Here is a 13,349-nt window from a genome sequence, read left to right on the forward strand (position 1 = left end):
AGGCTGTTCGTGATCATTGATACTACGCCACCATCGGATTCTTCCACTGACAAGTTTCCTTGAGCCACTAAAAAACAACTTTCGATATTTGAAACACGGTAGCAGGAATGATGCATTGATGGCTTGAGTCGTGCCCAGTGCATTTCATAGGATAGGTAGAAAGAGGTAGATGGGTGACTGTGACGTACTTATAAATCCAGGTATTTAGTGCTGTAATTCAAGTGTCGCTGCGTAGTCGATGGCCAAATATAACAAGTTTTTGATTGACGCGCGATACCGAATCCTCGGTTCCGACATTCTGCATTCCGATGACATCTCTATGCTGGCCAGCCAAGAGTGGCTCTGAATGGACACACGAGGGATGTGGCAGTGGTGTGTAGATCACCGTGCCGCAAGCGCCAGCGCCAGCGGTAATCAATTGGGGTGGGAGTCGACGTGAGGAGGAACACATCCGAGAAGACACCCCACGGAAGCATGCACCGATTCAACCAGTCTATTCAAGGAGTGTGCGCTGTCACCACTCCGCCACTAGATACTAGCAGTGTCCCCGGGGCCCGACTCCCACGTTAGTGGGAAGAGAGTTTTCTCGATGCCCCAGGCACCTGCCAGGCACCCTGGGAGTGTATGGGTAACAGCGCTGAACAATAACTATAGCTGCGGATGAAAAATCGGTACACACGATGAGTTGCCGACAACATGACTTACCTTCCACAAAGCAAAGATATACAGATGCGCCTCATTCTAGTACAACAAGAATGTCGTAGCCTATTACATGATGAGGGAATTGCAGTTTAGTGCGTGAGTTATACTTGCAGCTGAATGAGAGAGATTGATAACAGTTGGGACCTAGCTAAGAAACAAATTCAGTGAAACGTACGGCTTAAACACGAATCAACTTAGAACACTCTGGAGTGCATCAAAGCACTCACTGATTCAGGTATATAGAACATCCATCCCCCTAACGCTAGTCAGCGAAGGATGGCTCCAACGACATGGTGTTACATGATACAGCAGCCCCAAATTCTAGTGCCGGTGTTAACGTGCAATGTCAAGGACACAAGTCACCACGACGTACATTGCAAGGGAAAGACCAAGATATCAAACCTAGCATAGGAAGAAATAATACATAGACCATAAAGCAGTGTGACAGAGCAAGTTGAACAAGGTATAGGCATGACATCATTGACCACGGTCTTTTCTGGAGATTCGGTCGATCCTAGGGCTGGTATCATTGCCACGCAAATAGTATGGGGTTGAATACTGACCCAGACATATAATAACCATGAGTACTCGACCGACAACAAGAAAGTTCTTTATCACCTCCTTGTCCAAAAGAAGCACTGGATAATATTTCATTCAGCAGCAGTGCAAACACGAAAGCTACTGACGGTACTCTGATTCGATGGGCCGATGACCGAGGTGGAGGGTGAGAAGGTGTGCATACGGATTGTTCATCGAAAGGGTTATGCAGGTCAGTGATTTGTCTACTTCTCCCTTGTTTTACACAACTAATATTTCTGTCATGCCAATATAAGCTCCCCTCGTTGAATAACCTCGCCTATTACACTCGGGGAGACTGCTGATGCTCATTGAGAACATCAAGACAGCAAGCTTTTTCGAAGGCTCACAATATACATCACGCCTGGGCCTTTTTTAGACCAAGTTTTGCATCGATTTTCATTCGAATAAGCATCGAGGGGTGCGCGTTGGCAGCTGTACTAGTATGGCATGGGTGAGCTACTCTCTCAACTCGTTCTATACTGATGATGTGCCAACAACCTTCGGTCATTCTTATACAATCAAGAGTCCTAGGATGCGGACGTTGCCGAGGCTCGTCAATCAAGTTTTACGAAATCAGCCTGTACGATCTGAAGAGCAACAGATCATGCTTCATGCGGTCGTATCAGCACGCCCCAGTCTTCTTTTTCCATGTCCTCTATTAGCGCAGTTTGGATCTAGCGATGACATTGTACCTTCACTGTACATCAATCAAGTATTCTCAACCAGGCTATCTCCGGCTGTGCAAACTGATGCCCTGTTAGCACCGCACCAACTTCACGATACAGGTTCTGCACTTATCATTGTTGGCAACCTCATGATGCGAAAGCCCGATAACTGAGGCAGAGAGCGAGAAGCTGCGCATGAAACGACAAATGACCCGACGAGGAGGTGCAGGGATAGTAGACATTGAGATATGTGCTCGTACGTGAGTGGAGCGTGAGCTATCTGTGTGGATTTCGCCTAATTGTGACGGTTGACATGTGACCAGCTTCAGCTCATACTCGAGCTAACGAGCAAATTGTAACCAGGCACGGAAGCTCACAAGTAATACGACCGTACCCTCCCACATGCGCTGACCCCAAGCGGGCATACGTGCATTTGTCTGTTATCGCTGCTCTTGCGGACCCTCTGCCAATTCTACAAATCTTTGCTCTGGTGAGGGCAGGGAGGCAGAGACAGCATCGACGCAGCTATGGCCTGTCATAAATATTCCTACTGACAGCAGTCTCCCCGTGAATATATACTACTCCTCCGTTCGTGACTATGTTTCAAACCCTCCTTCAAGTGCAATGTCCCACATCTGCTGTCTTGCCTCACTATTCTATGCGAAGGCGAGAAACTTGCAAAGGTGCGTGTTTGTTTACGATGGTTTCCTAGACTCATAACCTGACCTGTGCATTCAGTACTATATCTTCGAAGCTCCGGTGACATCTCAGTAACCAGTCTGAAGCTGCCAACACTGTCTTGTCATCGTTCATGTATTTCTTATTGTCACGTTTTACAGTACCATGGAAAGTAGTTTTATTTTCTCTCCTCCAGCAGATTCAGATCCTACACTTCATATATATATTCGTATTTCCTAGTCATTCACTAAGTACATGTCATTATGATCATGAGACACTCGAAAAGAACATCACAGAGGTTCACTTTTTCCAATTAAAAATAAGAGCACGATGCCTTTGTACTTCATTTATGAAGACAAGACACTCCAACAAAATGAAACGAATGCGCTACAGGCATACCCACGTCCGAAGACTCAAGAACGTGGGAATGTAGGTCACGATGCAGACTCAGGCATGGACTCCCCGATGCTCTGAATACTGCGGCGGAAGTTCAACTAAACCATTGGCATCTGGCACAACATCATCAGCGTCGGTATGCACAATGAATTGAGTAGGGGGTTGGTAGGCTGTTTGACCAGCTGCCGTTGCGGCGCTAGCCGACGCCACAGGTCGACTTCCAGATGTTCCGTACACAGCTAAGCTGTCTGTGTCGGGGCCCTGACGGGAATTCTGTGTTTGATTGAAGGGTGTGGGAGGGTTGTTAACTGCGATTTTGCCGGCAGAAATAGATATTGATTGGGATCCGGGTTCAACGGGTGGAGTAAGGTAGACAAGGTTTGTCTTGCGTGGTAATGGCGATGCTGGTCGAGCCCCCGTAGCCATATGCTCGACGGGCGTCATATCTGATGTTCGGGCGTCTCCATAGACAGCAAAGTCTGTGTAAGAGTTCTTGTGCGAAGGCTGTGTCTGATTGAAGGGTGTGGGAGGGTCCCTGACCGCCAAGTTGGCGACAGGCGCATTAACAGGGTTTGGTTGGGATCCGAGTTGAATGGGTGGACCATGGTAGCTAACAGAACCTGTCTCCCATGGTAATGGTAATGGTGTTTCAGCGACGGTAGCCATTCGTCTGTCAACAGATGACATAGCAGCTGAACTTCGAGTGTCTCCATACGCAGCAAAGTCTGCGTTTGAGCTTTGGCGTGAATGCAGCGTGGGGCGGTCGCTGGCTGTGAAGTTCCCGGTAGACGTACTAAGAGGGGGTGATTGACTGCCGGGTCGAACGGGAGGGTAACCAACAGGGTATTGTAATGGGTAATCTGCTGACATTGGTTGAGACATTTGGTTATAAGCGGATGACATGGCCGAACTTCGAGCATCCCCGTAGACATGAGAGTCTGTGTTGGAGCTCTGGCGCGAATGTTGTGCGTGGTTGAATGATGAGGGAGGGGGGCCGGCTGCAAAATTGCTCGCGGATAAATTGGTCAAGTCTGATTGAGTTCCTAGGCTGGGTTGAATGGATCGGGTATGGTAGCTGAGGGGGTTTGTCTCGTATGGGAAAGAGAATTGTGACGGAGCGTTACTATAAGGGCCAGCTTCATATTTTGGATCTGTACGCTGTAGTTGACGTGGATAGTTTGTTGTAGGAGGCTGAACATCCGGAGAGCGAGACGCTCTCCGTCTACGCCACAGGCACATGCCTAGTATGACCAATGCAATAAGGACCGCCCCGCCACCGCCGCCCGCGGCGCCTGCGATAATAGCAACATTGCTGTGTGATGAATTACTTGATGGACTACCTGATGGACTGCTTGATGGACTGCTTGAACTGCTTGGTGAACTACTTGAACCAGATGTCGGTGAAGCCGTGGATGTGGACGATATCCCTATAGTGGATGATGGCGAGTTGGCGTTTAGGCAAGAGGAAGTACTCGACCCTAAGACCTGCTGGAACCCAGAGACACCACCTTGTCTACCCGTGGAGTCGGTGACAAAATACAGGAGGTTCGTCCCCTGGTTAACGTTTACAACCGAGGCAAAAGTGTCACTATTCGAATAGGATACGACTGGTTGTCCGCTAGGAATAAGTTGCTGTAGCAAGATAAGTAGACTGTTTTGATAGAATTGGTGATGATCTGACCACAATAGTAATTGGCAGGACTGCACTGCTATCTGCCGCAACGGTAAATTGACTGCAGTAGTGGTAGGTCAGTGCCACAAAAAGTAGGCGAACCAAACTTACCTGCATTGTGTCAGCGGGAGTGGCGACAACTGGAACGTGTAAGGAGGAGACAAAACCGTAGTACTGCAGCTGTTATTTGCAACCGGATTCCCAACAATTAATTGGTTTGTCGTCCCACCCGAACCAAATCCGGTGGCGTCAGACATAGTGAGTAGAAACGATGTTCCCGTCGATAACAACAACTGCGATATTGAATAAGAGCCTTTGCCATTGCTGAAGGCTGATGCTGGTACAGAATAATTCTGATACATTGCCAAGGACTGGAAAGCACAAATATTAGCGCGTGATCGATGCGCTTGAGACAATAGCGCCAACGAACGGGAGTTAAGATTATCTCAAATGGTGCTTGCCCACCTGAAAACCACGATGATGTTCAGCGGGAGCATATAAAATGTACTAGGTATGCGCTTACCAGTCCATGAAATTGTGAGAGGATCGCATTGAGTGGGAGTCCCAACAGATACACTGAACGCACGCGCAACAGAAAGACAAAAAGCAATATACGCAAAGAAGCGAACGAAGTGCATACTCAAGAAATGAGGAAGATGGTAAGAAGAGACGCAGGTGTAGTCAAGGAATATTTTGAAAAAGGAATCAGGGCAAACTCGAGGTAAGGGGAAATTGCGTCCTAGATAACGCTGACCCCGGTGGTAATCGATCATTATATAACCTAACCAGTGAGATACTGTTAGCAATGACATGAACCTGCCGCAAGGCTGTTCGTGATTGATACTACACCGCTTTCGGATTCCCACTTACAACTTTCCTTGAGCCCCCCCAAAATAACTTTCGATGTTTGAAACACGGTAGCAAGAATGAGTGTTTGAGTCGTGCCCTGTGCATTTCATAGAATAGAAAGTATAGAAAGAGGTAGATTGGTGACCGTGACGTACTTATGAACCCAGGCACTTATTGCCATAATGAGTGTCGATGGCCAAATATAATATGGTTTAATTGACGCGTGACACGGAATCCGACATTCCGTGTTCCTGTGTCGTCTCTGCACCGGCCAGTCAAGAGTGGTTCTGGATAGATGCACGAAAGATGTGGTAGTGCTTTATAGATCACTGTACCACAAACGCCAACGCCAACGATAATATATTGACGTGGGCTCGCCATGAGGGAGGAATGCATCGAGAGGACACCCCCGCGGAGGCAGGCACCGATTCAAACGGTCTATTCAAGTGCTGTCATGGGTTTCCTGCCAAGCCGCCGAACTTCTGTTGGGTTACAGTAGCATCGAAAAGGCTGTGTTAACGTGAGTGCCGAGTGAGAAACGGTGCAGTGCTAAGAGCGTTTCAAAGGCTGTTGCTGCCGACAAACAAACGCCAAGTGTTTATCTCAAGCGACGGCATGGGGACATAGAGTCGGTATTATGAAACCGAAGTGAAGATATAAAGAACGAACAAAAACTATTCGAGCTCTGATGAGCAAGATTCAGACAAGATTGTGGTGGCAGACTTCCCCATACCGCAACCTTTGAAAACTCCTCGCATTCACCTCCATACACGAACGCTTCGCCTTCATCAACGCAACTCGGGGGGCCAAGGACCGCAGAGCAGCTTCAGAGAAGGAGCTCATCGCATCCAGAACGTCCTTCTCATTGAGGTCCGCGAGCTCCGGCGATGAGGGAGGTGTAGTATGCAATGTGAAGTACGAGTGTTCACAGAAATCACAAAACTGGGTAGTTGACATAGGGGTTTCTTGGACCAAAGGAGAAGGAGAGGAATCAAGGGCCGTCTGTGGCGACTTGCAAGACCAGTAGATCGACTGATTACTGGGAGATGGTCTAGTTGGAGTGGGCGTACGAGGATTCTCCTTAATATTGGCAGACTATGCCTATGGAGTAAGCACAGTTCGCACGACTCACTAAAAGGTGTACCAACCTTGAGCGCCTCTGCAATAGTGAGTCCCCCACGCCTGACCAATAGCCTGTGGAGACAGGTGTCGAGGGCTCTTGGAGGACGCGGGGACAGCTGCGGCTTGCTTCGGCCAGCGGTCATGGAATACCTGGAGTAGCCGTGGAACGACAACACACCGTGGCTGGCGGAGAAAACAATGGTCTTGATCAGGTCGTTTGAGATAACCGCAGATGTACAGTTCTTCTCTGACAACTTCACTTGCTAAGGTGCGAGATTGGAGACGTGGATGCTACGTCGATATATGTAAGCATGAGAAAACAACACAGAACAGAAAGATACAGACAGCTCATCTGCAGTAACGAAGGTGTCGTCCGCGTCTGTCGTCGCCAACTGAACTGAGAGAGTCGATGGTTATGGTAGTCTCCAGGGCATTAGACAGAAAGTTGTACGACGGTTGGGCACAGTTCGTAGAGTAGGGATCCAGGCTTCCCGAACGCATTTGTGCAGATCTTTGTGAGGTATCGTATTGCAGTCTCGCAAGATCGGTAGTTCGAGTTCACAGCTTCCTCCTGCTTGCATTGGCGGGTCACCTGGGGTAAGGTAAAGACCTCAGTTGTTCCAAGAGTCGAGTCGGACAACGAAATACAAGCTGGCGGGGCACCGTTCACAGAGAGGGATCCGTGCTTCCCAAACGAAATAGTGCAGAATGATCTGATCTTTGTGAGGAATCGCATCGCATTCGTGCCAAGTTGATAGCTCGAGTTCACAGCTTCGCCCTGCTTGCGTTGATGGGCCATCTGGCGTAAGGTTAAGAGCTCTGTTGTCACAAGAGTTGGATTAGACAACGAAATGCAAAGCTGATTGCGAATGATTGGGGGGTGATCAATATCGATAAGACCGCTTGGTGGATAGTAAGTGTCCTGAAGGCATTCAATCATGTGTATGATAGTTGAAAGACGGGCGAGGGCGATGGTGGAAGTACGCTTCACAGTGGCGGCTATGGTAGAAATATAGGTTTGACTTGATCAGAGAGTACTGAGGAGGTGAGTCACATAACGATTGGCTGACCTGATTGTCCTCGGACATGGAGGCTGACTGGAGACTTGCGCTACCTGAAATTATCTATAAAAAAACATACAGCCTTGGTGCATTGGTTGGTTCGATTGCGAGGTTACTGGGAAAGTCGCCATGGATTGACGATAGTGGCCCAAGGGTAGGATTAGGACGTTCAAGGTTGGGCGTGTGCGCACATGTACTACATAGTACAGGCTAGGTCACTATTGACCCTCACCCATACACCTCCGTTAAAACAGGTAACCTTAGATAATCGTTGGACTTTGGACACGGCGCACAGCTCCGAACAATACGTAGTAGAAAGCTTGTCGAGAATTGACTGCTAAACTTAATAATTTGAGCAGTCCTAAACCCTCTGCTCGACCTTTTTTAACCCTTTCTGCGTGGTATATATAGGAAGTTGTGTTTTTTCATTCGATTTTACATCGATAAAAATAATCAAGTACTTGTACGGAGCATGTGCACCTACAAAGCATTCTATAGGCTACAAGGGACAAGGTTTGCTTTAGCAGACAATTCGCGATAAGTACTGCAACTACTGTTCAGCACTGCACGCTGTAAGGTTAGGTTATTGCTGCATAGGCGAGGGAGTCATAGGCATGAGTGGTGGGCGTGCACGCTCAACTTTGAACAGGCGACCGGGTCGAGTTGAAGAGTCACAGCCATATCTTGATATGGTTAGCACCGCCAACGATTCATATCAGTTTCATGTCGCGTCATGTTGACACATAACACGTCCTGTTTAGTCTATTCTCCAATCAACAACGTGAAGGTGACCCTAATGGGAACTCGTCATGATAACAAGACGCCACGAGAGACACTTACAAAGGTCCAAGGGCTCGGATGACTGTTCTCGAGAAATTGAATAATGAGGGGTGATAGGGAGCGCAGGCTATACGTTCTGAGATCTGAGCCGGAGAGGCGATGATATATGCGATGATATTATCATGGTGCCATGGGCCGGGCAGGCGCTCGACTCTATATTATCACACAGCCTGCTTCGCAAACAAGGGAAACTCGTTCGGTAATCTGTGACCTGTACGTAACGTGCTCATCGCTTCCGGTTTGAGGTCGGCCCATCAGAATTGCGAAGCATGTCCAGAGGAGAGTACTAGTGTCGTATCATTCAGTGGTTACTTTTGTAAAAAAATCAGCTGTGGAAGAATGAATGAGATATTATATAGGAAGTCTCACTGTACTTGTCTGCGTCAAGAGCACTTTGGATCACTCCTCAAGACATGATAAATACCATGACAAAGTGCCAGCTCAAGCCCCGACAGCGCTTGGAAAAGAGTCGGAGCAGAAGAGGAAGGTGATCGCCGCCAGCGGGTTTTTTTTTGTGAAACACGCCATATAGTGAATCGTACCATAAAATTTCCAAAGAAGATCAATTGAACGTTATATTATTTTCGGGTCATCCAATCCGGCATATCATGACTATATAACCTCTTCCCCTTGCCTCCATATCCACAACCCATTTCTTGTCCTTTCAATCCAATATTACTACACAAATGGCCATTCCTCCTGCTTCCTCAGTCTCCTCCGAGCAGCAAATTCCTCGTCCAAAGGATGTCGGTATCCTTGCAATGGAGGTCTACTTCCCCCAAAGGGTAATATTTCTGTCATACATGCCAATCACATCTTATCTTACGTCATTTTAGTGCATATCTGAAGCTGACCTCGAGGTCTTTGATGGTGTCCCAGCAGGAAAGTACACCATTGGTCTCGGCCAGGAGTACATGGCTTGCTGCGATGACCGGGAAGACATTAACTCCTTTGCTCTCAATGGTATGCATCATCATGTCACTGCTTGCATTGTCATTCATATCTTGTTCCTCCCAGCTGTTTCTGGTCTCCTTGAGCGTTATGACATTGATCCCAAGTCTATTGGTCGCATTGACGTCGGAACTGAGACTATCATCGATAAATCAAAGTCTGTGAAGACCACCCTCATGGACCTCTTCTCCGAATCTGGTAACTTCGACATCGAAGGTATCGATTCCAAGAATGCATGCTATGGTTCCACTGCTGCGCTCTTCAACGCAGTCAACTGGGTTGAATCCACCTCGTGGGACGGCCGTAATGCTATTGTTGTCGGTGGTGACATTGCTATCTACGCTGAAGGTGCCGCACGCCCAGCCGGTGGTGCTGGTGCTGTTGCTCTTCTCATTGGTCCCAACGCACCTGTCGTTGTTGAACGTACGTTCATTCCATTTCATTTCGGACATCATGGCTCGTTTCCATGATGCTCCTGGAGTGATGGTCACGGATCTGATATTCCACGTTTGAACTTACAGCGATACACGGCAGTCACATGACAAACACATACGATTTCTACAAGCCCCGATTGGATTCGGAGTACCCCGAGGTCGACGGACCTGTCTCAGTTACCACCTACACTTCTGCATTGGATGCTGCATACTCGCGCTTCCGTGAAAAGACCGCCAAAGCTAAGAAGGCTCAATTCAATTGTTACGCGAATGTCAAGGACTCCCTGACCTCCTTCTCCATCGATGACATCGACTACGCCGTCTTCCACAGCCCATACGGCAAGCAGGTTCAAAAGGGTCTCGGTCGTCTCTTCTACAACGACTTCCTCGCAAACCCCTCATCACCCTATTTTGCCAATGTCGCTAACCCCGAATCCGTTCTCGCAACCTCATACACCGCTTCCCTCACTGACAAGAACCTCGAGAAAACCTTCATTGGTGTCTCGAAGGCAACATACGCCAAGAAAGTCGAGCCTGGCATGGCCTGCTCGAAACGCTTGGGCAACATGTACACGGGTTCGCTTTACGGCTGCCTTGCCTCTGTCCTGTCTTCCGTTACACCTTCCGAGCTTCAGGGCAAGCGTTTGAGCATGTTCGCGTTCGGTTCTGGTTGCGCTGCCAGTTTCTTCACTCTCCGTGTCAAGGGTGATACATCAGAGATCCGAGAGAAGATGGACTTGCTTGCTCGCTTGGCAAGCATGAAGCTCGTGCCTTGTCAGGAGTACGTTGATGCCCTCACAGTAAGTACAGCCTTTGTTCGTGTCCATGCGAGTTAGCTGATGTCCCGTTCAAAGCTTCGCGAGAAAAATCACAATGCAGTGAACTACACGCCAGAAGGTTCCATCGAGAACATGTGGCCTGGCACATTTTACCTCGAAAGCGTAGACAGCAAAGTTCCGTCGCAAATACGCACGTGCACCCAAGGCATGAGCGACTGCATGCTTCGTATCACCATCTGATGTTCTTACTTCATGATATCCGTTTCGGTTATGACTTGCATTGCATTTAGACGTATATACCTCATCGACGCACCAGTAGTATCATGATGAAAATGTTTGTATATTTACATAAAGATGTGGGATTACTGCGGCGATAATATAATTCATGGATTAGAAGGCCTGAAATCGATATATTATCAGACCAAGTGCATCAGTTCTGGGATCAAAAGTGACATTCCCCTCGATTTCGCGTCGTGATTGAGTCACAAGAAGGGGATTCGAATGGCTTGAGCGCCATGTGTGTCTGTCGCTTAGTCGTCAAAGACGGACCGTTATGTGAAAGCGACGCGTAATTTTGGCCAAGCCATGTAAAAGGATCTGTTCATAGTTCAAACGCCAAGATTAAGGCGAGGGGCCTCAGTGAACCGTGCGCGTGAGTTTGTGACACTTGAATAATTACGTAATGCAACAGACATAAACAACACGTCAATAAACCCCTTTAAGCCAGTTACCACCATCATGTCGAGCAGAAAGTCCACAAAAACCATCAATACCCTTGCTTCGCAAATCGAACTCGAAAGTATGCTCTAATTGATAGTTTTAGGTCTTTGAGGCTGAACTTAGTTATGAGGGACTCGAACCAATGCGAAAAACGACGTTCATCGCCTTGACCACAAATCTCGCAAAATCCCTAAGCCGAAGGGTCAGGCGAGACGAGCTCCCCCACGGGGGTACAAGGTACAAGAGGCGATGGGTTTGACTGGCGATAATGACCGTTACAACAAATTTCGAGCGCGTCCTGTTATTCTGACCTGACTATATGCTACTGAGTCCCACGCGAGCAGGCTATAGCTCGCATCTTTGCCACAAGATATCTAGACCTTACTAAAACGATTCGCGCACAAGATCAAACTGTTGTTGATTATATACTCGAGCTGGTGAGATATACTTGTTCTTCTATTCGGAGGAGTCTGGAGTCTTGATACGCCTCAACTCAGCTGCAGATTCAACATCCGTTTCTCCAACAATTTGAAGATGTGTGGCCTATGCGGGATATGATTGGCCAATTTCTCTGGCATCGCAATACTTATTACAAGCATCGTCCTATCATCCAGACGTCAGGCAGAGGTGATGATGTCAGTGATAATTTGACTGATAGTGATGACAGCGAAGGCGGAGATAATACGGAAGAGAGGAAGTTGAAGAAAATGTCGGCGATGAAGTAGGTTGCAATTGCTCTGGCCGTGTAATCCAGTGTGCTAACCATCTATTTTAATATGATAAGATGTGCCTAGGCGAACTCGCCAAATTTCTTAGCGAGCCTAACAATCACCCCTCAATCAGCAACGCAACGAAAGGCACTCGGGTAAGCTTCTGGCCATTTTTATAGCATTTTCACTCAGCTACGTGCCTACGTATGTTAACAGAAGTCCAAAAGCAATTCCGACACTATCAGCAAAGTCCCACAGCATGTCAACAAGAGAAAGCAACCAGCTGTTTGCTTCTTTCGTACTTCTTCTTGCCAGTACCCACATTGATTTCTGTCAGGTCGAATATCCGGAAGAAGAGTCTCAATTTGCGCTCTCCAAGAAACGTCGTATTGAGATACATCTCGCTTCTGGCCACAGATTGCTGGCAAACCAATTTCCTTCAACTGACAACTCGGAAGACGAGCCCCCGGTGTCCACTTCAACACGATATACTCTTACTATAACCCTAAGCAGTCAGAGCTATTGAAAGGCCAAGAGTCGAACATCGGATTCGCGAACAAGGTAGATTCATATTAGTTATGCGTACTCAACCATTACAACCTCCGGCTGTCTTGTAGAAGCACACGACACAAGCAAACACACGAGCCTCGAGGAAACGGACGTGACAACTTCAAATGAGAACAATGATTCTTTCGGTCTACTTGCACGAACAGTATCAGACACACTTGCACGGACGCTAGACTTGCGACGGACACTTGCACACACTCGAATGTAAACTATTGCCGTGTATTCAAGAACGATGCGAAATGTTGCGATGGCATTCAGAAGTAGACACGTTCACTTAACGCCTGCACACACTCAAATGTAAATGATTGTTATTCATTCAAGAATGGTGCGAACTGTTGTGATCGATGGTATTCACAAGTAGACGGTCACTTGTGAGCTGTACTGTATTCGATTGTCCTATCACCGAACCTCTCGCGCAGTTGATGTATCAACATCTGTGCGTGCAGGTGTCAGTTACTACCGAAGGTGGCAGCATAATGCCACTGAACATCCATAAATACACCTCATTACGTTCGATGGCCACGCAGTCCAGTGCACCCACTGAGGTGGTCGGTTTCTTTTACACACAAGATAGTACATAGACACAGAAAATTCAACCCTGAACTACTTATTCTCGTGTGCTAA

General features: G+C 47.7%; 4 protein-coding genes across 4 annotated transcripts; 2 read left to right on the forward strand and 2 right to left on the reverse strand.

The window, feature by feature from the left end:
* Nucleotides 1–2,921: 2,921 nt before the first annotated feature.
* BJ212DRAFT_1588910 (uncharacterized protein) lies at nucleotides 2,922–5,463 on the reverse strand. Its single transcript, XM_041342445.1, has 5 exons — nucleotides 5,216–5,463; nucleotides 5,123–5,157; nucleotides 4,804–5,063; nucleotides 4,702–4,753; nucleotides 2,922–4,652 (listed from the first exon to the last, which is right to left on the reverse strand). The coding sequence occupies exons 1-5, from the start codon at nucleotides 5,328–5,330 to the stop codon at nucleotides 3,072–3,074; spliced, it is 2,043 nt and encodes a 680-aa protein (XP_041190957.1). The 5' UTR covers nucleotides 5,331–5,463; the 3' UTR covers nucleotides 2,922–3,071.
* Nucleotides 5,464–6,240: 777 nt separating this feature from the next.
* Nucleotides 6,241–7,751, reverse strand: BJ212DRAFT_1301394 (uncharacterized protein; the record flags this gene model as incomplete). The annotated part of the gene is made up of 5 exons (XM_041333120.1): nucleotides 6,241–6,636; nucleotides 6,690–6,813; nucleotides 6,842–6,954; nucleotides 7,115–7,585; nucleotides 7,734–7,751. 5 exons carry the CDS (start codon nucleotides 7,749–7,751, stop codon nucleotides 6,241–6,243), a joined length of 1,122 nt encoding a protein of 373 aa, XP_041190958.1.
* Nucleotides 7,752–9,107: 1,356 nt separating this feature from the next.
* On the forward strand, nucleotides 9,108–11,351 carry BJ212DRAFT_1578619 (hydroxymethylglutaryl-coenzyme A synthase N terminal-domain-containing protein). The gene is made up of 5 exons (XM_041342222.1): nucleotides 9,108–9,349; nucleotides 9,401–9,527; nucleotides 9,582–9,938; nucleotides 10,037–10,749; nucleotides 10,804–11,351. The coding sequence occupies exons 1-5, from the start codon at nucleotides 9,251–9,253 to the stop codon at nucleotides 10,966–10,968; spliced, it is 1,461 nt and encodes a 486-aa protein (XP_041190959.1). The 5' UTR covers nucleotides 9,108–9,250; the 3' UTR covers nucleotides 10,969–11,351.
* A 99-nt stretch (nucleotides 11,352–11,450) lies between these two features.
* On the forward strand, nucleotides 11,451–13,010 carry BJ212DRAFT_1369117 (uncharacterized protein). The gene is made up of 7 exons (XM_041336210.1): nucleotides 11,451–11,527; nucleotides 11,579–11,739; nucleotides 11,793–11,885; nucleotides 11,946–12,083; nucleotides 12,233–12,313; nucleotides 12,375–12,443; nucleotides 12,496–13,010. The coding sequence occupies exons 1-7, from the start codon at nucleotides 11,467–11,469 to the stop codon at nucleotides 12,682–12,684; spliced, it is 792 nt and encodes a 263-aa protein (XP_041190960.1). The 5' UTR covers nucleotides 11,451–11,466; the 3' UTR covers nucleotides 12,685–13,010.
* Nucleotides 13,011–13,349: the final 339 nt, after the last annotated feature.

This window comes from Suillus subaureus (assembly GCF_016647635.1).
Source record: "Suillus subaureus strain MN1 chromosome Unknown BJ212scaffold_25, whole genome shotgun sequence".
NCBI lineage: Eukaryota > Fungi > Basidiomycota > Agaricomycetes > Boletales > Suillaceae > Suillus > Suillus subaureus.